This window comes from Fukomys damarensis, unplaced genomic scaffold (assembly GCF_012274545.1).
Source record: "Fukomys damarensis isolate Sample0158 unplaced genomic scaffold, DMR_v1.0_HiC HiC_scaffold_19, whole genome shotgun sequence".
In the NCBI taxonomy this organism is placed as follows: domain Eukaryota; kingdom Metazoa; phylum Chordata; class Mammalia; order Rodentia; family Bathyergidae; genus Fukomys; species Fukomys damarensis.
The window spans coordinates 33,916,755-33,937,326 of record NW_022900931.1 but is presented as its reverse complement, the minus strand read 5'-3'; the positions used below and the strand labels follow the sequence as shown (position 1 = coordinate 33,937,326).

Below are 20,572 nucleotides of genomic sequence, written 5' to 3'. Positions count from 1 at the left end.
TTTCTTCTGGCCCTTCATATTCCATCCAGGATAGAGCCTATTGATAGGTGCCACCCACACCCAGAATGGGACTTCCATCATCTACACACTTAACCTCAGTATCACACACCCTGATCCAGCCTCACATCTCCCAAAAGCCCCACCTGTGAGTACAGGAGGCTTTGGAGGACAATTAAACACAAGCCATAATATGGGCAACAATGGAAATCTTCAAGTGGAGTTGATCTGTTGTTCTCTGGCTTTGTCCTACACAATTAATTCCTTCCCAAAGTAGCTGTTGATGAATCTTTTTCAAATGCAGCAGGCACTGCACTGGATTTCTTCTTCAAATCTAGCCTGCTGTGCAGAAGGGGTCACTTTTGGAGTAAAACTCCACGTTGTTTTTGCAGTTTACAATACTCATCAGCTTCTTCTGGGGCCAACACTGCTCGCCTGGCCCACCATCTCTCCTGGAGCTACCATCCATCTGGGCTTACCTTGCTTCCGTAAAGACAGGGCCCCCTTCGTGGGAGTCAAGGTGAGCTTTCCAGACAGCTTCATTTTTTATTTTTTTATTTTGGGGTTTTTTTGTTTGTTTTTTGGTACCAGGGATTGAACTCGGGTCCTTGTGCTTGTGAGACAGTTTTTTTTGTTTGTTTGTTTGGTTTTTGTTGGTTTCTTTTGTTTTTGTTTTTTTGAGGCAGGGTTTCACTATGTAGTTGAGACTGACCTGGAACTCACTATGTAGCCCAGGCTCGTCTCGAACTCACAGCAATCCTCCTGCCTCAGCCTCCTGAGTGCTGGGATTACAGGCATGTACCACCACACCAGGAATTTTGGGGTTTTTTTGGTTTGTTTGTTTTTTGGTACCAGGGATTGAACTCAGGTCCTTGTGCTTGTGAGACAGTTGTTTTCTTTGTTTTTGTTTTTTTGTTTTTTGTTTTTTTCATTTTTTTGAGGCAGGGTCTCACTATGTAGTTGAGACTGACCTGGAACTCACTATGTAGCTCAGGTTGGTCTTGAACTCACACTGATCCTCCTGCCTCAGCCTCCTGAGTGCTGGGATTACAGGCATGCGCCACCACACCAGGCATTTTGGGTTTTTTTGATTGTTTTTTGGAGCTTCATTCTTTTTGTCTACATTGCCCTTCATTTCTCCAACTTGTCTGTAGTTTCGAATTTTCTTGTCAGCTCCCTCCCAGTTCCTAGAGAGCTACTTTTTTCTGTTTCGGTGTATCAGGGTAGCTCAATGATGTTCTTGCTGTACCTCTGTTGCATATCACCCCACACTGCCTTCCCAGGGTGACTGGAAGAAAGAATAACAAGGAAGGGCTCCATACCTGGCTCCTAAGCATCTCCTCTCTCTTTCCCTTCCCCCCAGAAAGATTAGACAAGCTCTAGCTCCCGTCCCGACTCCCTACTTCGAGTACATTAAAATTCAGCATGGCCCTCTATTCTCTTTCATATACAGAAAACTGGCACTTGGAGCTGAAGTCTCGATCAGACACTTTTGTCTTTTGGGACAATCTCATTATGTAGCCCAGGCTGTAGCTTCAGGCTGACCTCAAACCTCATGGACTCAGTTGATCAGAGCTGGGACCTCAAAGGGTCTAAACAAGATAGAGATTTGTCATCGTCCCACCAGTTCTTATATTTTGACAGCAAGATGGGAGGAACAGAAGAGATGAATACATAGGAAAGCCAGTTCGTGGCTGTAGATAATCAGAGCACTATTTCAGATTTTAGAGTTGAGAGTTCAGTTTTTAGAGTTGACAGGTGAGACGCTACGATATAGGAGTGCCCAAGGCGGTGGATGTCTGTCTCCTCCGAGCTCTGCCCTCCCTTCCTATTGTCTGATAGTCTGTTAACTTGTATAAGCCTATTTTACTGTTTTTCCTCACCCGATGGCTCCCAGCTCTCAATTCTTTGTGCCACTGTTAGGTAGGATTTGATTCATATCAGCTGATAAAACTAACAGCATTTATTTAACACCGTATTGAATATTCCCATCTCCAACGGCCATTCCACCCTGAGATACCATGATGATTTATAACAAGCTTGCAGGAGTTAGCTTAATTAGCTTAATTCTATTCCTAAATTCTCTTGAAACCAAGACTAAATCATCCTGAGAGGGAACCACCTGCTTTCATTAAGGAATCTCCCCTTTTCATGCCTGCCCCCAGAGAACCTCTACGTACAGGAATAGAATTGGTTAGTGATGTGCCCCTTTTGGTTGGCTGGCATCTCTATTACATTATTCTTAACACAACTGTGGTGCACCATGGTGTGAGGGTGTGTTGAAATCAGACCACGGGCTGCACTCTTAGATTTGATATTCCAACCAGTAGGAGAGGATTACTTTAAAACTATTTTCAGTATAAGGGGATTTGTGGGACGTAGAGAGCAATGTATCAGAGGTATTTGTGGAGCTCTTTAAAAAAATCCCAAAATATGCATCCCAATCCGGCTCTCTCACCCTTCGCAATGAGAATTGAAGTGTGAGATAGGCAATTTCATTAGGAAAAATGTGAGTCTAATAAACAGTCCCTGAGTGGGAGGTAAGTTAAGTAGGGCTGCTAACTTACAGTGCTTGGTGAAGACAGGGTGACGGCAACTTCTTCTAATAACTTAAAACATTCAACAAAGCCCACGGCAGACCTTGTAGAAGACTAGAAGCCAGAATTCCTGCCTTGCTGAAGCGTATGCTCTAGCAGAACAATCTTGAACTCAAACATGAGAAACAAGCACAGAAACTTCGTAGTGCAAAGCAGGATAGAGTAAGCTCTGTGTCTCACACCCTTCAGTCCTGGAGGACACGACCGGCCGTCCATCCTCAGGGCAGAAGAGCACTCAAGAGTCACCTCTGGGGTTACCCAGGCACAGTGGGTCAAAAGTGCTGTGAATGGATGGTGACTACTCAGGTATCAGAAGGGGGCATCCTCACCCCCACGGCATTCACCGAGTCCCCCAACCTTGACAGTCAGAGGGGCCCAAATGGTTGGAAAGGTGCCTCCTCCAGGCATAGTGCTGGACCACAGCCCCAAATGACACCCTAAGACCTCATCTCTTCCACATGCACAGTACTTTGCTGCTGGTGGCAGAAGCCCAGGTGAGGAGTGAGGAGGTCGCCTGGTCAGGTCCACTGAAGATCCTCACACTGTCCTAATTCAACTTTCCCTTCCTTAGGCAGGATACGTACACACTTGGGATGAACAAGAAGCGCATTCCTCCTCTGCAGGAAGAAGGCTTACAGATATTTCTTTGCTCAAAATCCTTTCCCTTAGAAACAGCCCATAGCATAGCCTATTAGGGCTGGGGATTTAGCTCAGTGGTGCCACCACCTGCCTTGCAAGCGCAAAGACCCGGGTTCGATCCCTGGTACCTACAAAACAAAAAAACAGAAAAGAAAAGAAAAGAAATGCTTACTGAACCACACGACTCAGTGAAGCTGCAGGCTGAGGGCATGCGGTTCAGACAAGGCCCCTGCATCCTGCATTCATGGACTCAACCCATCCAGGCCAAAAATATGTAAGAAGAAAAATTCATTTCTGCTATCTTGGTATTATTCCCTGAACAACACAGTTTAACAACTATTTACAGAGCACTTATATTGTATTACTGTAATTATTATAAATAATCTACAGGGGATCTGAATTACACAGGAGGACTCCATAGGTTCTGTGCAAACACGATGCCATTTTCTAGGAGATGTGAGCACTGAGGATTTGGGTATCAGTGGGGGTACCAGACCCAGTTCCCTAAGGATGTCAAGGGATTACTGTAGCCAATTTCCTCAGCTGCAGTGGTTGCAGAGTGGACGTATGACTCAAGATAGAAAAGAGCCAGTCTTCGCGGCCTTCAGAGCTCTCCCTTGCGTGGTGATCAGCTGTTTGTGAGGCCTGGACTAGCTGGGACTTCTTTCCCTGTATTTGGAAAAACCTTGATAGAGAAAGGAAAACAGAAAAGATGGAGAGAAATCCCTGGATACCTCTAAAGATAGCTTAAACACATGGGCTTTTCAGTTAGAAGAAACAATAATTTCCTTTTTTCTCCCCCTGAAGTTTGCTATGACTGTCATTTGTAACAAAAGGAATATTATCTTGATTACTAATCTGTTACAATCACCAGATTTATTAAACAGAGGTTTCTAAACTTGAATGCTTTGTCAAGTTTTTTTCACAATTTCTTCCATGTTTATCCCAAATATTACAAGGGCTTACTTATACTAAAACATTTTATTGATTATCTGGAATTCAAATTTAAGCAGGCATCCTATTTGTCAACATTACCTGGGATATGCTATTTGCATACCCAGTGTTTTGAAATTCTCTGCTTAGAAAGGAGGCAAGAAGTCTGCCAGTGGATTAGCTGTTAAAGAACAAGGAGTTTAAGGGCCAGGGATTTAGCTCAGTGGTTCCGCTGCCTGCCTCACAAGCGCAAGGTCCCGAGTTCCATCCCCTGTACAAAAAACAAAACACAACAAAAACTAAAAGAATAAGAACAAGGAGTTTATACGGAGCCACGATTAGGATCAACATCCTGGTCAAATCTTTCTTCTCCAAATCTACTCTGCTCTGTGTAAATCAGCCGAGAAAGGTAAGGAGGCCTGGATCTGCCCACCTGACCTTTATCAGATCATCAGACATATGAACGGTTCAGCTGGCACGGGTTCCCACTTCTGCTACACATCAGAATCACCTCAGGGAGGTGTTAAGCATTCCAATGCTCAGGTCCCATCCCCGACCCGTGAACGATTCACAGAGGTGATTTCATTGCCTCTTGAAGGCCAAGAGCCACTCAGCTGCCCTTACAAAGCGTCGGCCATGTTGGAGAAGTTAATACAGGAAATGAGAAAGGCCCCCGGCAGTTGAGCAGCCACCAGGAGAAGGGAATCAGCTAATGAGTCGCTGGCCAGCTGCTGGGCTGCCTTGCTCACTTCCTATGGACCTGAATTTCAGGCTTGCTGTCACATGGTCATATGGCTGACCCGTGAGGAGGCCACAGGAAGTGGACACAGAGGCCATCTTGGCTCACCATGGTGGTTTCCAGAATAAACAAGGCATCTAGTTTGAGATCTAGCAGGGTGCATGCCTGTAATTCAGCTTGGTTTCCCAGAGCAAGGATGAATCCCCACTGGAAAGTTCTGGGGGAGAGGAGGGGAGGAGAAGAGAGGGGAGGAAAGGGCCAGGCAGCGAAGGAGCATTTATGAGACGGGTTTCTGTGGTACTGAAGAACAGCCTCGCTTTCCTGCTTTCCCTATGGGCAGACAGCCCATCCCAAGCCGCAATCTACCAGAGCACATCCCTGCTGGATCCAGGCCCTGATGCACAGCTTGCCATCTCTGTTCTTCATTCTCAGAAGTGGAAACCCTGCTTAGAGTCTCAAAATCATCACCAACAAGGCACGGAGCAGGCGGGGCGGGCGGGAGAGTAGCCTCGCCCATGCTTCTGTCCGCCCATGGCACACGTTCCCTGGAGGGGAAAAGCGATCACATGGATCCCTGATTAAGTCCTCCAAGCTTCCAGCACTCTGCTCACACCCAGTAAGGAGCAGACCACAGCACTGTGGGCTGGAAGGAATACCCAGGAGTGTGCCTGAATGGACCTGGCTCACCGCCTCACCAAGCTATTGTGTAGTTTGCCATTGGGCCAGGCGCATCTGAAGCTGAGGACTGAAGCAGCATCATCCTGGCAGCGCTGGGGCCTCACTGATGCTCAGCTGAGTCCAGGGCTGGCTGGTGGAGTCCCGCTCGCAGGGGTTCAGGCCTTTCCCAGGAGCCCCTGTAGCTCTCAAATACCAGGCTCTGTTCTGCACCAATATTTGTACATGCAGAAAAGTAAGTCTTGGAAAAATGGCCAGAGCCAGAGCAGAGCTTAGACAGAGGGGAACGAACTTGAAACAAGCAGTACTTGGGCCTTGCCGAGAAGCACCCAGAGATGAGCTGCGTTAGGGAAAATCCAGGTATTCATTCCTTGGGTGTCTGTGACTGGCAGAAAGGCCGACCTGCCGAGAGCCACCACTGCTGTCCCCCTCAGTGACCCAGGGATTCATCCCCCAGTTGCTCATCAAATCATGCAACAGATTTTTGATTTTGCTTTTCAGGGCTGGGAATCAAACCCAGGGTCCTGCACTCGCCAGCCAAGTACTGAACTGCCCAGTTGCACCCTCAGTTCCAGTAAGGAGTCAGGGAGCGCCGACCAGCACTCCGGGGTCGGGGTGTGGTGAGGCAAATCCTCATGGTCTCTGTGCTCGCTCTCAGGTTCCTCCCATCTGCTCCCCGTTTACATGTGAAACAAAATAGCTGTGGGTAGGAGGAACCAAGAGGGTGCTGCTGCGCATCTGAAGTGGAGAAATTAACCTAGGAGCCTCCAAACACGTTTCCTTAGCACGTCTGCTCCAAATGTGACCTGCAGAGGAGGCTTTTAAGAACACCATGAGCTGATTCACGGCCACTCATCTTCCAGGAAAGCAGGATGGCACATACTCCTCTCAGTTGAGTCAGGGCAACTTGCCCTGCTTTAAGTCAATTTAATGTCCATGGCTTTTTTCACTGTACAGCAAAGCACCTACGGGGAACCTGCCAAAGGATAATCTCTTAGTGCCCCACTTTTTTTTTTTTTTTGGTATTACTAGTACTGGGTGGAAGGTCGAAAGGAAATTATTTCCAGGTTCTTGGTGTCCTGAACAAAGAACTGGGTGAGACATAAGAAAAGCTAGCAGGGGGTGTATGTTCATGGGAGGTGGAAAAGGAGTGCGCTCCACAGAGGATGACGGGCGGGGTCTTTCAGATCCAATACTGCAAATTAAAACAATGCTGGATTCCATGTCACCCCAGAAACAGTGACTACTACAAGAAATCAGCCAAAAGCAAACGCTGGTGGGGCTGTGGGGAAAAGGAGCCCTGCTCCGCGGTTGGGGGAGAGTAGACAGGTGCAGCCACTGTGGGAATCAGTGTGGAGATTCCGCAAACACTAAAACCAGAGGTTCCATTCGACCCAGCTGTTCCCCTTCTTGGTGTCTGTTATGGTTTGGGTCTAGATGTCTCCCAAAGCCTCACGCAGTCATAGGCGGCTTTTTCAGAGGGGTCTCAATCGAGAGTGTGTGGAGCTGGGGTTAAGCTCATGTGATTACTAACCCAGCCCACTGACTGCTTTGGTGCCACCCTAATCTCAGTAATCTGAATAAGACGAAAGAGACAGAAAGATGTTAAGGTCCCTCGCTACTTTTTCTAACTTCTACCTGTCTGCCGCGCCACCCTGCCTTGGTGCCAGCCAACAATGGACTGAAACCTCTACAAACCATAAGCAAAATAAACCTTTCCTCCTTCAACTTTGGGTGTTGGGTATTTTGTCTCAGCAACACAAAAAGTAACTGACACAGTATCCTCCCTAAAGAATTAAAAGCATCACAACACACTGATACAGCCTCACCATGTTTACAGCAGCAGAGTTTGCAATAGCTAAAACTTGGAAATAGCCCAAATGCCCATCAACCAATGAATGGGAAAAGATGTGGGGTTTTTTGTATCTACAATGGAGTACTACTCTGCCATAAAGGAGGATAAGCTGGAAAAATTTCAAACTAAATGGATGCACCTTGAGCCCATCCTCTTAAGTGAAATAAATCAGGCACACATGTTTAAATACCACGTTGGTTCCTTGGTGTGAGAAGCTGAAAGTGGACATAAGGACCGAAATATATAATAGATATTGAGAAACTGGAAGAAAACATTCAGATGATAAGGGGAACAAGGGAAGGGAGAGGGGGAAAAAAGGGACAAGAAAAAAGAAAATAGAAGGAAAAGATGGAAACAAAGCTTTTGTAAATAAGGAAGGGAAGAAGGGTTGAAGGGAGCGAGGAGGAACGGAAAAAAAGCAGCAAGATATATCAAGTACAGGTACAAATTCCCTGTGATGAGTGTTATCATTATGTACATCAAATGTACCAATACATATTTTGCTACAAAAAACTAAGGCTAGTTATAAAAACAAAACTATTAAAACCCTTATTGTTTCATGTAAAAATGCAAATGGTACAGAAAGATACGAAGTTCCCCCACCCCTGCCACGGCCCCAGTGCTCTGGAATGAAAAACCACTGCTCAAATCCCACCTGTGGAATTCACCCACGAAGACTTCTCCCTCCTGGCCAGGTCAGAGCTGCGACCCCTGCCTCAGGCACGGCCTGGCTTGTGAATCACTGTTTGCTCACATATACTGTGCAGTATTTTTAAACAATTAAATTCCTGGCTTGGTTTATCCGTCGTGCAAATAAGGCATTGGGGCAGCTGCCCACCAAATGCTCCCACGGCCTGGCCCCAGACTGCAACAGCCCATCCAGAGTCACGTGCCTTCCTGCCAAGGAAGTGAAGAACAGAAAGTCGTGCTTTCCGGTCTGTTCTGTGTACGGAGCTCAGGAGAGGGGAAGTCTTCCAGGATCCTGGGTCTCCAAGACTTTTGTTTTTTTAATTTTTACTTTTTGGAGACAAGGTCTCACTCTGTAGCCCTGGCTGGCCTCAGATTCACAGCGATCCTCCTGACTCAGCCTCCCAAGTGCTGGGATTACAGGGGCACCCTACCAAGGCTGGCGGTCTCCAGGACTTGGACACATTCCACCCAGCTGACTGACTGCTCTGCCCCAGCCCTGATTCTCCTACCCTGTTACTGGGGGTTGAACCCAGGGTCCTTACTGAACATCCCCACCCAGCCCTTTTTAATTAATTACTTTAAATTTTGACACAGGGTCACACTAAAGTGCTTAATTGCCCAGGCTGGGCTTGAATTTGATCTATTTCAGCCTCCCCAAGTGCTGGGATTACAGGCCTACGCCAACACCCAGCCCATTTTTGAAAAGACATTGCCAACTACTCTCAGCTACTTTATAGCTGCAGTAGGGGTCGGGGTCACCTTGGAGTCAGGGGGCACAGATTTCCTCAGACAAGAGGGTGTAGGGGAAGAGCCACAGCGATTACAAGAAAAAGCAATGGCCACCCTGGGGCCCTGGGTCTTACCTTCTAGGTGTAGGATGACACTGGAAGGCGCCGACCAGCGCTCCGGAGCCCATGACAGCTGTAACAGGTCCTGACACGGAGGGACTGCCTTTCGCGCGAGAGCTACAGGGTAAGAAGTGCTCCATGCACCAACTCAAGCAGAGGAGCTGCTGCACGCCTGCTCCTCCAGTCTTCTGCTGTTTTCGCCCCTAACAGCAGGGGGCGCTGAGGTGCCCTGGACACTTCCGGCTCAGCTCACCTGCTGTATCCGCCCCACAGAGGGCGTGGAAAAGAGAGGCTTTTAACCCAAAGATACCCTCATTAGGGTGGGCATAACTCCAAGGAATTGGCTGGGCAGCCAGCCTCCTGACAGTTACCACCTGTAGCTCCTGTGATTTAGGTAACACCAGTGCTAGTCTCTGCCTGAATTCCACACCTGTTGCTGCAGTCAGCAAACTACCACAGGCTCAAGAAAGGCAGGTCTTCCTGCAGAAGAGGCGAGGTGGACGCTAGGGCTTGTTATTCAAGGTGTGCACCCACGTCTCCTGGAGCTTGCTAGAGATGTAGAATTTCAGCCACTCTCCTCCACCCAACTGAATGAGCCACAATGCATTTTACCGAGTGCCCAGGTGTTTCATATGTGTGAGTTGGGAAACATTGTACTAGTAACTAGGGGACGTCCTACTGCCGCAGTTCACCTGCAGGTGGTTATGCTTCTGGTTAAGCATTTTATCTGCTTCTCCATTTTCTTTCTTCCTTTTATTCTTTGGCCCACATGGTCTCCAGCATCCATCAACATAGTCTGGAACTAGAAAAGGATTTACAGTTTGGTAATATCTGCTTCATTATAAAGGTTAGCAGAAGGCAGCCATCATAGGTGATAGGTTTGGGTTTTCAAGACAGTCACCAAGAGGTCTGGAGATGGATGCCTAAGTACTTTGCCTGCCATACAACAGTGTCTTAGTCATGGTCTAGACCTGCAGACTGGTTGCAGAGGTCTTCTGGTTCCTAAGCATTGTAAGCCTTGTCTGGAGACTGGTGAGCTGTGTCACAGACAAGTACTACAACTCTTCGATTATTACAAAGATGTAGATGCTCCTATGATGAATAGAATACTAAATCATTTTAAGAGCTTTTCACACTATCTTTTCTTGTCTATTCTGCTCATTAGTACACAGAATTCCATGAAAATGTGTCATAAATTTCAAGAGTCTGTCATAAATTTCAAGAGTCCCCACTGGGGACTCCTCCAGTGGTCTGGGGCTTTCTGAAGTGCCTTAACCATGAAAGACATCAGTCTGTATTTCCCACTCCATTTTGCATTTTCAAAAGATTGAAGTTTTGATTGAGAGTTAAATATAAACATTAACTTTGACATTAACCTCTTATTTTACAGAGAAGTAAAGTCTTAAAGGAACTGCTTGTTCCTAGATTACAGTTATAATGTTTCATATAACATGATTTAGAGGGGTAAGAAGATCAAGGACAGGAAGGACAAAGGAGGAGCTAAGAAAGAAGGATCTATCTGTAACATTCCTATTTTCAGTCTGTGAGTTTCCAGTATGCACGTGCTCACATTCCTACCTGTAAAGCACCCCATCAATGGCCTTCTTCCACATAGAGCTACATATTTTTATATCATGACTTTTTCAGTTACAACACTTAAAAGAATTTAGGTGAACTTGAGATAAGACTTTCAGTTTTCTGTATTGCAAACCCTTAAATCCTAATAAAAAATATAGAACACACCGGGTCACATTAATGTGACCTAGATTAAAAGCTTTCTTCTACGGAAGAGTATTTTTTTTGTTGTTCTTGTCGTTTCAGTATTCTTACTTTTTATATATTTTGTACATATTTCTACAAGGAGGTATAGTACTACATGTCTATAATTTTCACATATGTAAATATCCATATGATAGGAGCGTGCTCACAGTGCTTTATCACTAGGATGCACAATTAAAATTTTTCAGAGAGGTGAATGAGACAAATGCCTCTCGCTGGCTTTTGTCAAGGATGGAAAACTCCTCTTACTGCTGTCAGTGTTGCGCCACCAGCATTTGTGGCAGCATGGTTGTTAACATGTGAGCTTGTTAATCTAACACCAGGTCTGGAAAGAAGGAGCAGGAAAAGTACACTTGATGAGTAGTAGAACAATTTTACCTCATGTTCCTTCCTTCTCTGGCTGGTATCCAAGTCTGAAAAAAGTCCTGAAATTCATTTTCAACTGAGACCTTTTTTTTTGCATGTTATTGAGGAAGCACACAGTGTACCTGACAGGGCCGTGCACTCTTCCAGGCAGAGCAAGACTCAAGAGGGTGGCTTAATAAGACCCTGTCTCAAAACTGAAACATTAAAAGGGCCGAGGATGTTGCTTGGTATGAAAGTACCGTGTTTAATCCCCAGCACTGAAGAAGAAAGTTAAAAGCACTCAGAGATCTGTCTAATCTACCTCTCAACTCAGGGCAGCATGGTGACTGAGGACTGTGCCTGACATTGATGAGATAATGACCGAATCTGTGGGCCTTTGGATGTTCTAACTTCTTCCACAGCGATTCAATGTTGTTGGGGATGAGAACTGGAGAAAGAGACTCCCAGAGTCCTCAGCTGCTATTCAAAGTGTGGGCCCCACCTGAGCTGCTGAATCAGAAGCCTCATCTGAGCGGGGCCCCAGGATCGAGGCTCGAGGCACAGCTGAAGAAGTGGGCTGTCCCCTGGTGTATGACAGGTGCTAAGCTCTACACCGCTGTCAACCTGGGGGAAGCTTTAGCTTCTGCCCATGTGGAAAGCACCTTTGCTAGGGGCCGCAGAAGCCCCATGTCCCCGGGTCTGTGCAGGGAGCAGTTGGTCCCCACAAGGGGCTGCTCACTGTTTTCTGCTGACTTAAACAGCCACACCCGGCAAGGGACAGAAGGATTCAGACTCCATGTGCTGAAGAATGCAAAGATAATCTGAAGTGGAAGACATACACGTCATGGAGAGGGAGCAGGAAACAAAGTCGTGGGCTAGAGAGAAGGGTTTGCACCCATATTAGGAACATGAGCTCCTGCTGAATGCAGCTCCTCTTGGGGCTGCTGGAGGCTCTCAGGAGAGCTGAGGCACCTTCGTGAAAATAAATCATTTTCTCTCTTTTTTTTGGCACGGGGAATCAAACTTAGGCCTTTGTGCTTTCGAGGCAGGCTGTGGAACCACTGAGCTAAATCCCCGGCGAAAATAAATCATTTTCATTTGAGGGTGACAGGGAGGAGAAGAGAGGATGGCCAGGCAGCCTCCAAGTCAGGGATGATACTCCATGTGCATGGATAGAACGTTCCAGAGTTAGTAATCAGGGCAGAAGAGATGAACTTTAAAAAATACAAAACCAAACCTCAACAGCATTATCATCGCCTGCCTCTCGGATTTTAGACCAAATGTAGCTTCTGTGATATTTCTCCTGAGGAACGGAAGAATGGAAGAGCAGAGAGCATACAGGCTGGACAGACAGTGGTGACCATGACGGCGTTCTCACTGCGAGGCACGTCAGACTGTAAGGCCAGCCAGTGCTGTGGTGGGAGCACCCCTAGTGCTAATGTTCCACAACATTAACCGACTCGACTGTGTCGCCCCTCCACGCAGGAACGTTCAGTGGCTGCCAGTTTCCTGCTAACGTCCAAATGTCACGGTTTGCAACAGTGTGAGAGGCAGGCCAGCAGCAGCTGTCGGTGCCAACATGCGCTGAGCCGGAAACGGCTCATCCTATGGTGACCCCAGATGCATCACTGAAGCATGCAGAACTCTCTCGGGCGCTCAGAGCCCCCCTCCTGCCCAGGCTGATGGCAAAAGTGATACGGAATGGGACGAACCGAGTGCAGCCGGGTACGATGGTCACAGTGGTTGTCATTGGGGACCGGCCTCCCCAGCCCACCTCCCTCTCCCTCCGGACCTTTCCCACACCCTGTGTGCTCGTCCAAAGAAAACAGACTGCGTCCCCAGCCTCCACCCCTGCTCACACTCTTCCTACTGAATTCCTGCTCGAACCCTGCCCTTCCTTCCAGGCTTAAATGCTCTTTCTTGCAACCCTGCAAGGGAGGATTCCGGTCAGACTTACTGGGGTTTTCTCACTGTGAGTGAAAACCCTTGAGTGTAGCTGATGCTCAAACACGTTGGGAACACACGTGACGGAATCATGGCAACTCATGACTGTGTTCGGTAAACAGTGATGGGACCTGGGATGGGAATGGGGGAGGGACTGCCGTTTTGAGGGCCCCTAGGTCTCGTTTCGTGGCTGCCGTGGGTCTGAAGGAAAGGCCAGGGTCTGGGGTTCCTCATCCGTGAGGCGAGACAAGGGGAAAACCAGTTTTGAGCAGCATAATACCTCATGAGACCTGCAAAATGCTTTTCTCTGTACCAACCCCTTGGTACAGAGAAAGCTACTGTGTCCTTCACCTTTCACACCCCCAGACGAAAGAGGCCAGACAAACCCCTCTAAAGCCTGGGCTTTAATTCTGCGTTCCCAGCTGGAGCTTTTAGAGGAAGCCTTGTAAAAGTGGTAAAAGCTACCGCTGACCCACAGCCTAATGCTCTGGGTCCTCAGGGCCCATCCAAGCTAGCAGCCCCCAAATGTTGCCTTCATAGAAACCAGATGGAAAAACAAGTGTCTTGTTCCGAGTCAGAGTGCAGCCCAGAAATCAGCCCCTACTACTCTGTCACCTGTGATCTTCAGCATGTGCAGGGGCACACACACACACACACACACACACACACACACTGTGATGAAGAAACTGTAATGGGTGATCTTTGGGGACTTAACATAGATTTTATTATGAAGTATGTAAGAAAGTGGGACTGGGCACAGTTTCTCTTGCTAAATCTTTCTTAAACTGGGCCAGATGAAGGATACGAAATCGATCCATCAGTCAGTCTGTCTGCCTGTCTCCTAAGACCAGAACCCAGCAAAGTAAGGGACTGAAGCTCTCCTATTTTCCTTCAAATTCAAACTTTGCTGATAGTATGAAACACACAGATGATAAGGCACTGTACCTTGCTCATCATGAAAGAAAAAGACTACACATATCTGAAGGTGATTAATTGTCTTTATTGGAGGAGAACAAGAAGTCATCAACCTCATCGTTATGATAGAAACCTTGATGTGTATACATGATTGTCAAGGCAGAGTCATGTGCTACATAGACCCATGAGCAAACCTATGGGGGTTAAACTTCTTGCAGAGTTTACCACATGCATGGAACAAATGCACACTTCTCTTCTTTTGGACAGGCATGTTTGTATGGAAAAGTTGAACCAATTGCAAGCCTGGTACTAGTAGACATGGGGTCGTTCCTGGATTCAACATTGTAAGCTTTTGGAAAACATGCTCACGGTGGGGTGGATGTCAAAAGAAGGGTCAGAAGATTATGGGCAGCTGCAAAAGCCAATTTGGAAAATGTTCCAATGTTGATTCTGGGCAGAATGTACCTTTGACATCTTCTCACCTGAGTGTGGGACTAAGGTAGATGCTCTCTGCAACCTTTCCAGGTGGAGACGCTGCTGCGATGGTGCAGCTCTTCTGCTGACATTTAGGCCCTATTGCATGTCACCCCCGAAAAGCCAGGTGCCCAGGAAGGAGAGCAGCAGGTTTCACTGCTGTGAGACAAACATCGGAACTGAGCCTTTCCTTCCTTCTCATAGCCTGGCTGTCGACTCTGCCCCAACGTTCTGTCTCCCAAGATAGAATTCTGGGGAGCCAGGAACCTAATCTCTCCAAACTAAGATTTTCCTTTAAGAAGCAACTTGTCTGGGGCTTCTGCATCCCTAGTGCGATCTCTATGTCTAACGCCTCAAACCTTTCTCTCGTTGACTTTTTTTCCTGTTCCTAAGAAGATAAAATCACCTGTAAGTAAAACAGTACAGCAAATCATCAGATGACATAAAGATCACAGGAGAAGTTCCCCAGAGACAAAAAGGTTAAAAACAGGTAAATGGAGAAGCAGCCTTAGTGCAAAGGGCGAATGCCACAGTTTGTCCCTTTGGTGTAGAAAGATACAGACACTGAAAAGCCATTCCACGGTTTGCTTTGTCCACAAAACCAGACTTGGCAGCCACATGCTGGGTGTTCAGCTTCCAAACGCACAGCCATTAGGTTTGGAGAAGCCACAAGCTTTAGCTGCTCCCGCCGGAGGTGGCCAGGAAGTCTGGAAAGGGTGAACTCCCTCTGGATGATTTGGAGGTGCGGGCCGCTGCTGGAGCAGGAGGCAGGCTGGGCTGTGGCCAGCATGCAGGGCGGACTTCGCAGCAGGCCAGCCCCGTGCACACGCCCAGGCTGCAGACCGTGACACACCGAGATGGGACCTGGCGAGGGGCTGAAGGTTTTGTCTTCCTCCTCCTCCTTACACACGCCTGCCGCCCAAGTGTTGAGGTTTTCAAGCTAATTCATCCGCACACAAATGTCCTTGGAGCCAACAGGAAATGAACCCCTCTTTTACAAATCTGTTTTCCCAGTTCATCTTTTTCTTGATAGTTTCAGTTCTGAAAACCAAAGGCTTGGAATGTCTTTGACAAAGGTCCAGTGTACCTGCAGCCCCAACAAAGGACCTGGTCCCCCCAGAAGAGTGCCGGACTACACACAGGCATGTACACGTTGTTTTTCTTCTGGAAACTAATTGAACAGTGTTTGGTCTGGAATGTGTTTCAGGACAAGGCAAACCCTGTGGAGAGGAGACAGCGGGACATGCGAGGGGCTCGTGCACTGGCAGGAGGGGCGGGCCTTCGTCTGCTAGCCAGGAGGACTGCACAGACTTGGGAGACAGACCATCCAGTTACTGCTATGGAAAATGGGAGGAGAGGAACTGCCCTTTTCAGCCCTCACCTTCCTTCCTCGTTGCCAAAGGCGATCCATCAGCAGGAGTGTGGGAATCGTGGCAGGCGGGGGCGCTGTGGGCGGAAGCAGCCCCTCGCCTGGGACCTGCCCTGGACACTGCCTCAGTGACACCACCCTGGATCCCCTGGTGAAGATCACTTCTGACCCAGGCTCTGAGAGGGCCAGGGGAGTCCAGAGCTCTAAGACAGTGCCGCCACCCCGGGGTATGGTCTTTTCTGTCTTTAAAACTGCTCATAAACCTTGAGAGCCAGTGGGCTAATCGGGCTAAGTGTTGTTCCCCAGGGGATCGGTCCTGTTGCACCAGGGGCCCAACTGGGCTCCCCGGCCTTGGCCTTTGCTCCAAAGGGGAGCTCCTTCTCCCACCGACAGCCCATCCAGGCCGCACTGGACACAAAGGGGAACAAACGCACAGCATGAGGCAGGTAAATTGAGTCTAGGCCCCTTTTATCACACAGCTGACGTTTTCTAAAAGCCAAACCTCTGCCTTTCAGCCAGGTTCCTCAGAAAGAAGCCTAGGCCCGACTGCCCAGTCCCTGGATGCAATGCTAAGAGCAAGTCAGACAGTGGGATCCCCTCAGAGTCACAAGCTCATGTGCACCAGAGCTGCTCCCTGGTGCCCAGGTGAGACTTCAGAACCAACAAGGGTCAAGGTCAAGAACACCAGGCCACACCTACTTTTCATGCCAGCTACATCGTCCTTTCAAGATGAGCTGTGAAGGGGCAGGTTATATCCTCTATTCTCCAACGGGCCCAGGTGCTGTGGGGAGTGGTGGCCTCCTCTTTGCTCTGGGTTTTGTGCCTGTCACCTAGTCATGCCCTGTGCTTCCCAGCTCCAGCCACCTCTGCCCCACCCCAGTCTGAGGCTCCAAATCCCAGTGCCTGCAGCAAAGCAGGGAGCAGCCCAGACTGCGGGTGTCCCCTGGGTCAGAGTGCCAAGTGTCAGGCCTGTCGGGGCCTGAGCGTGGCTGCCACTCAGTGCTGGCTCAGGTGAACATTAGCTGCGCCTCCTGCCTCACTTAGGAACTGAAGATCAGGGAGCAAGGGCGGAGCACACAGGCAGCAGATGAAAGCCCACTGTTATCCCCAGGAGGACAAAAACCCACTTGCTCAGAGAAGATAAAGAGACCAAGGGGGTCTAGGGTTAGGAGAAGCCTGAGAGGGGGCTTGGGCGCTGTCCTTGGCCTCAGCCAAGCACGCTGGGGCATGGAGGAGACGCTCAACTAATACCGGCAGAACGTGGCACCAGCCAGGGGCCTGGACATGGCCTCCCATGTATCAGGTCTCAGGGAAAGGCCCATTCTGTGCTCTGCTCCCATTCTGCAAGGAGACATAAATGACGCCCAGCACTGTTGGAAAACAGCCTTCCTCCTTTCTCTCTCAAGGCCAGTGGGGGCGGCGGAGACCTCCCCAAGGGCACTCTTCACCTGTTCTACAGCTTGCGGGGACAAGTCAGCCTCAGACAAGTATCTCTATCGCCAGTAAGAGAACCCGGCTTCAAACACTGTTTCCTAGCTGCATGCGCCACACAGCACTAAGACCTGGTAACAACTCAGGTTCACCCCAGATGCGCCATGCTCAGGCGCACAATTCCCCATTCCCTTCCGTTTTCTTCCTTATACTCCATGGACCTGAGCGTTCCCATGACATTAGCGGGTTCACCACATGCGCACACACCTAGTCGGGCTCCTGAGTTTTCCCGAGTGTGTTCATCATGCTTAAGTCCTTGTCCACTTTATGGGAACAGGCGATGTGACTCCAACGTAGGTGACGCTTGCTTCTTCACCGGGTCTGCTGTCCCTTCATAGACATCTCCAGGCTTTTTGCAGATGTTGAAGAGTGATAGCTTGAATTTTCACCCTGGACAGTTGTGTGACAGAAGCCAAGTGGATTCCTGCCTGTGAGTCAGGTAGGAAAAGGCTGTACTGTTATTACACCTCCTGTGCGTGTCCTTAGCTGGGGTTGCGGAGTCTGAACACGTCTGTGTGTGTGTGTGTGTGTGTGTGTGTGTGTGTGTTTTGTGGAGGGTCGGTGGACACTGCTAAAATAGGCAAGGTATAGAAGTGACAAACCTTTGTCCAACAGGGCATTGGTCAACTGTGGGAGAGGGGCGTGGGGGCAACAGCCATGGCAGTCGCTGGGCCAGCAGGGACCCCAGAGGTTTGGTGGGGCTGCGAGGCTGTGTGGAGTTGAGCTCAGCACGCTGAGAGGGTGTGAGGGACCCAGGATCACCTGCCTGGCACCGCCTCCTCCAGGGCTGGTGAGGCTGCACTGACACCCAGCGCCCACACACTGAACCAGTGGCCTGCTCTTTCTGGGGGTCAGGGCGCCCCACATCCTGGGAAGTCCTTCATGCCAGGCAAACTGAGCTATCACAGGCCTTTGCTTCACGGTCCCCGATGACAGCGACAGCTTCACGCTGTAGAGCAGTAGGGCTGAGGCCCTTTCTGCCTTGGCCAGTGTTCTGCACACACGGTGCTCGCCTCTTATCATCCCAGAGAAATGGTTTCTTCTTCAAGGCTGGGTGAAAATATGCAGAAACGTGTGTGTCGGGAGGCCATTTTAAGTGTAAGATTAGAACTGTGTTTAAAAACAAAACAGAGAGAGAGATTCATTTTACAACTGCATAGCTGAGGTCAGAGTTCCATCTGCTGTCCCTCGGAGAAGAGAGCTGCGTGGGGGTCGCGGACACACATGGATAGCAGCGGGCCCCCGGGGAAGGGGCGCTCCCAGTCCTGGCTGTGTGGGTCCGGTGTTCACAGGGCGAGGGTCGCGGCGAGGACCGGCCGTGGGTCTCGGGGAGCAGCCGGCCTGGGGCTCCTGATGCACACTCCCCCCACAGCTGGGGAGAAGACACCCCACAGCCGCCCAGGTGCCTTCCTCAGGGCTGACCCTCCCGAGGAAGGGAGAAGAGGAGCCAAGCGCATTCAGCCTGCGAGACAGAATTCATCCTCTTCTTAGAAATTCTTCTAAGTGCCTTTAAATTCTCCTTGGAGGGGGAAAAAAATCTCTTAAAGGTTAACATAAAACTACTACTGAAGAGCAAATAATATAGGTCACGTAACTGAGATACAGATCAAAAAGACATACTTCTTCAAAGGAAAAACCTCTAATGCACAATATTCACCAATATTTTTAAATAATCCAGTTGAAATCTTTTTTTCTTCATGAAAAAAAATACACCCTAGATGGCTGCCTACACTGAGAAGAGTGGAAACGACGGAGCGACAAGCGGTCCATGCCGTGAGAGCTTTGCAAGATTCATATTTACAGCACCAGATCCTATTCACTCAGCCCCCTTGAGTTCAGTACAGTTTGTGAGAAATGCAGTATAAAATATGGCCGTAAAAAACTTCTGCCTTCCAGTCCTTTGCAGAAAGGTGCACCATGCAGGTGGGGCGGCAGGTGGCCCGGGACCCTTCCCTGCACCCGGCCCATCCACCTCCAGAGCCGGTCACTCGCTTCCAGTGTTCACTGTGGTCACAGTGGTGGGCCTGGGTCTCCGCTCGGATCCAACTCCTGAGACCCCCGACGAAGAGGACATGAAGCTACAGAGCGTCGAAGGTGCCAGGCCTGCAGGGGGACAGGGGGACACACGGGGCTCAGTGCACCAGAAGCAAATCCACGCCCTCACTCCCTGCTGTGGGGGCCGGAGTTTTTATGGATCTGAATTGATTTGTTTTGGTGGCTCTCGGAATCAAACTCCAGAGTCCAGCTGAGTGACAGCCCAGCCCGGCTGCATTTGTGCATGTACATCTGTACATTTCCCCACTGGAAAACCTTTGCAAAGTGTCCCAGATGCTTTATTATTAGACCCCGCTCACCTCTCTCTTCGGTACAACTGCTCTGGAAACACATTTCAGCCACCATGATATAGGAGGCCCTATTTACTGAACACCTACTGTGTACAGGGTACAGGGCTAGGGTTAGAATATACACCATCATCTGGGAAGTGTTCGCCTTTGCAACAGCCCCATGAAAGGAGGTACTTTAAGAGTGAGTGGCCTAGGGCCCGGAATTTAGCTCAGCAGTTCGGTGGCCTGCCTCACAAGCACAAGGACCTGAGTTGGATCCCCGGTACCACACGCACACACAAAAAGAGTGAGTGGTGTGTACTCTGTACTCTTGGAAAGAAGCATTTTCTGACACAGGGCACCTTGAAATGAGGCCATCCACCTGTTGCTCTGGGAACTCAGGAGCCCCATGACCTAAAAGAATTCCGCCTGGGTGGCACTGAAGCCTCCTCACCAGGCAGAGGTGTCGCCTGAGAATGCCCTGGTGCAGGATGCAGCAGCAGCTGTTGCAGCTCACAAGGCACATGTGCCAGGGAGCTTTGCACCCAGGACACGGGGGAATCATAAAATCAGCTACCAAGATGGGCTTCGCTGGTGTATGGCTCTAAAAACATGGTAGCACATGACTGTAATCCCAGCACTCTGGGAGGCTGAGGCAGAAAGATCGTAAGTTCAAGCCTTACCTAGAAAACTTGGCAATTTAGGGAAAGCCTGTCTCAAAAAAAGAAAAAAAAATATGAAAGAGCTGGGGTTGTAGCTCAGTGCGAAGGCCCTGGACTCAGTCCTCATACCTACAAAAACAACAGAAGGAGCAAAGAAAGGAAGGAGGGAGGGAGGGAGGCAGGGAGGGGAATCGTGGGTCCCCTTGGCCAGAGGGGAAGACTCGGGTGGGCACATGAATGTGGCGGACTGGGGTGTGCAGCTTGGCCAGAGCAACGTGAGGAGAAGTCACGAGAAA

At 49.1% G+C, this 20,572-nt stretch overlaps 1 protein-coding gene across 10 annotated transcripts in view; it reads right to left on the bottom strand.

Annotated features, from left to right (window-relative positions):
- Positions 1-14,021: 14,021 nt before the first annotated feature.
- The window catches only part of Camk1d (calcium/calmodulin dependent protein kinase ID), a 308,572-nt gene continuing 302,021 nt past the window's right edge, over positions 14,022-20,572 (bottom strand). For 9 of the 10 annotated variants that reach the window (XM_033765641.1, XM_010621303.1, XM_010621306.1 and 6 more), the window contains one exon: positions 14,022-19,393. In XM_033765641.1, coding sequence (XP_033621532.1) covers positions 19,275-19,393 — 119 coding nt within the window. In that variant the 3' untranslated portion in view covers positions 14,022-19,274. The remainder of the gene's footprint in view (positions 19,394-20,572) is intronic. The other variant, XM_033765642.1, reaches the window with a different exon arrangement.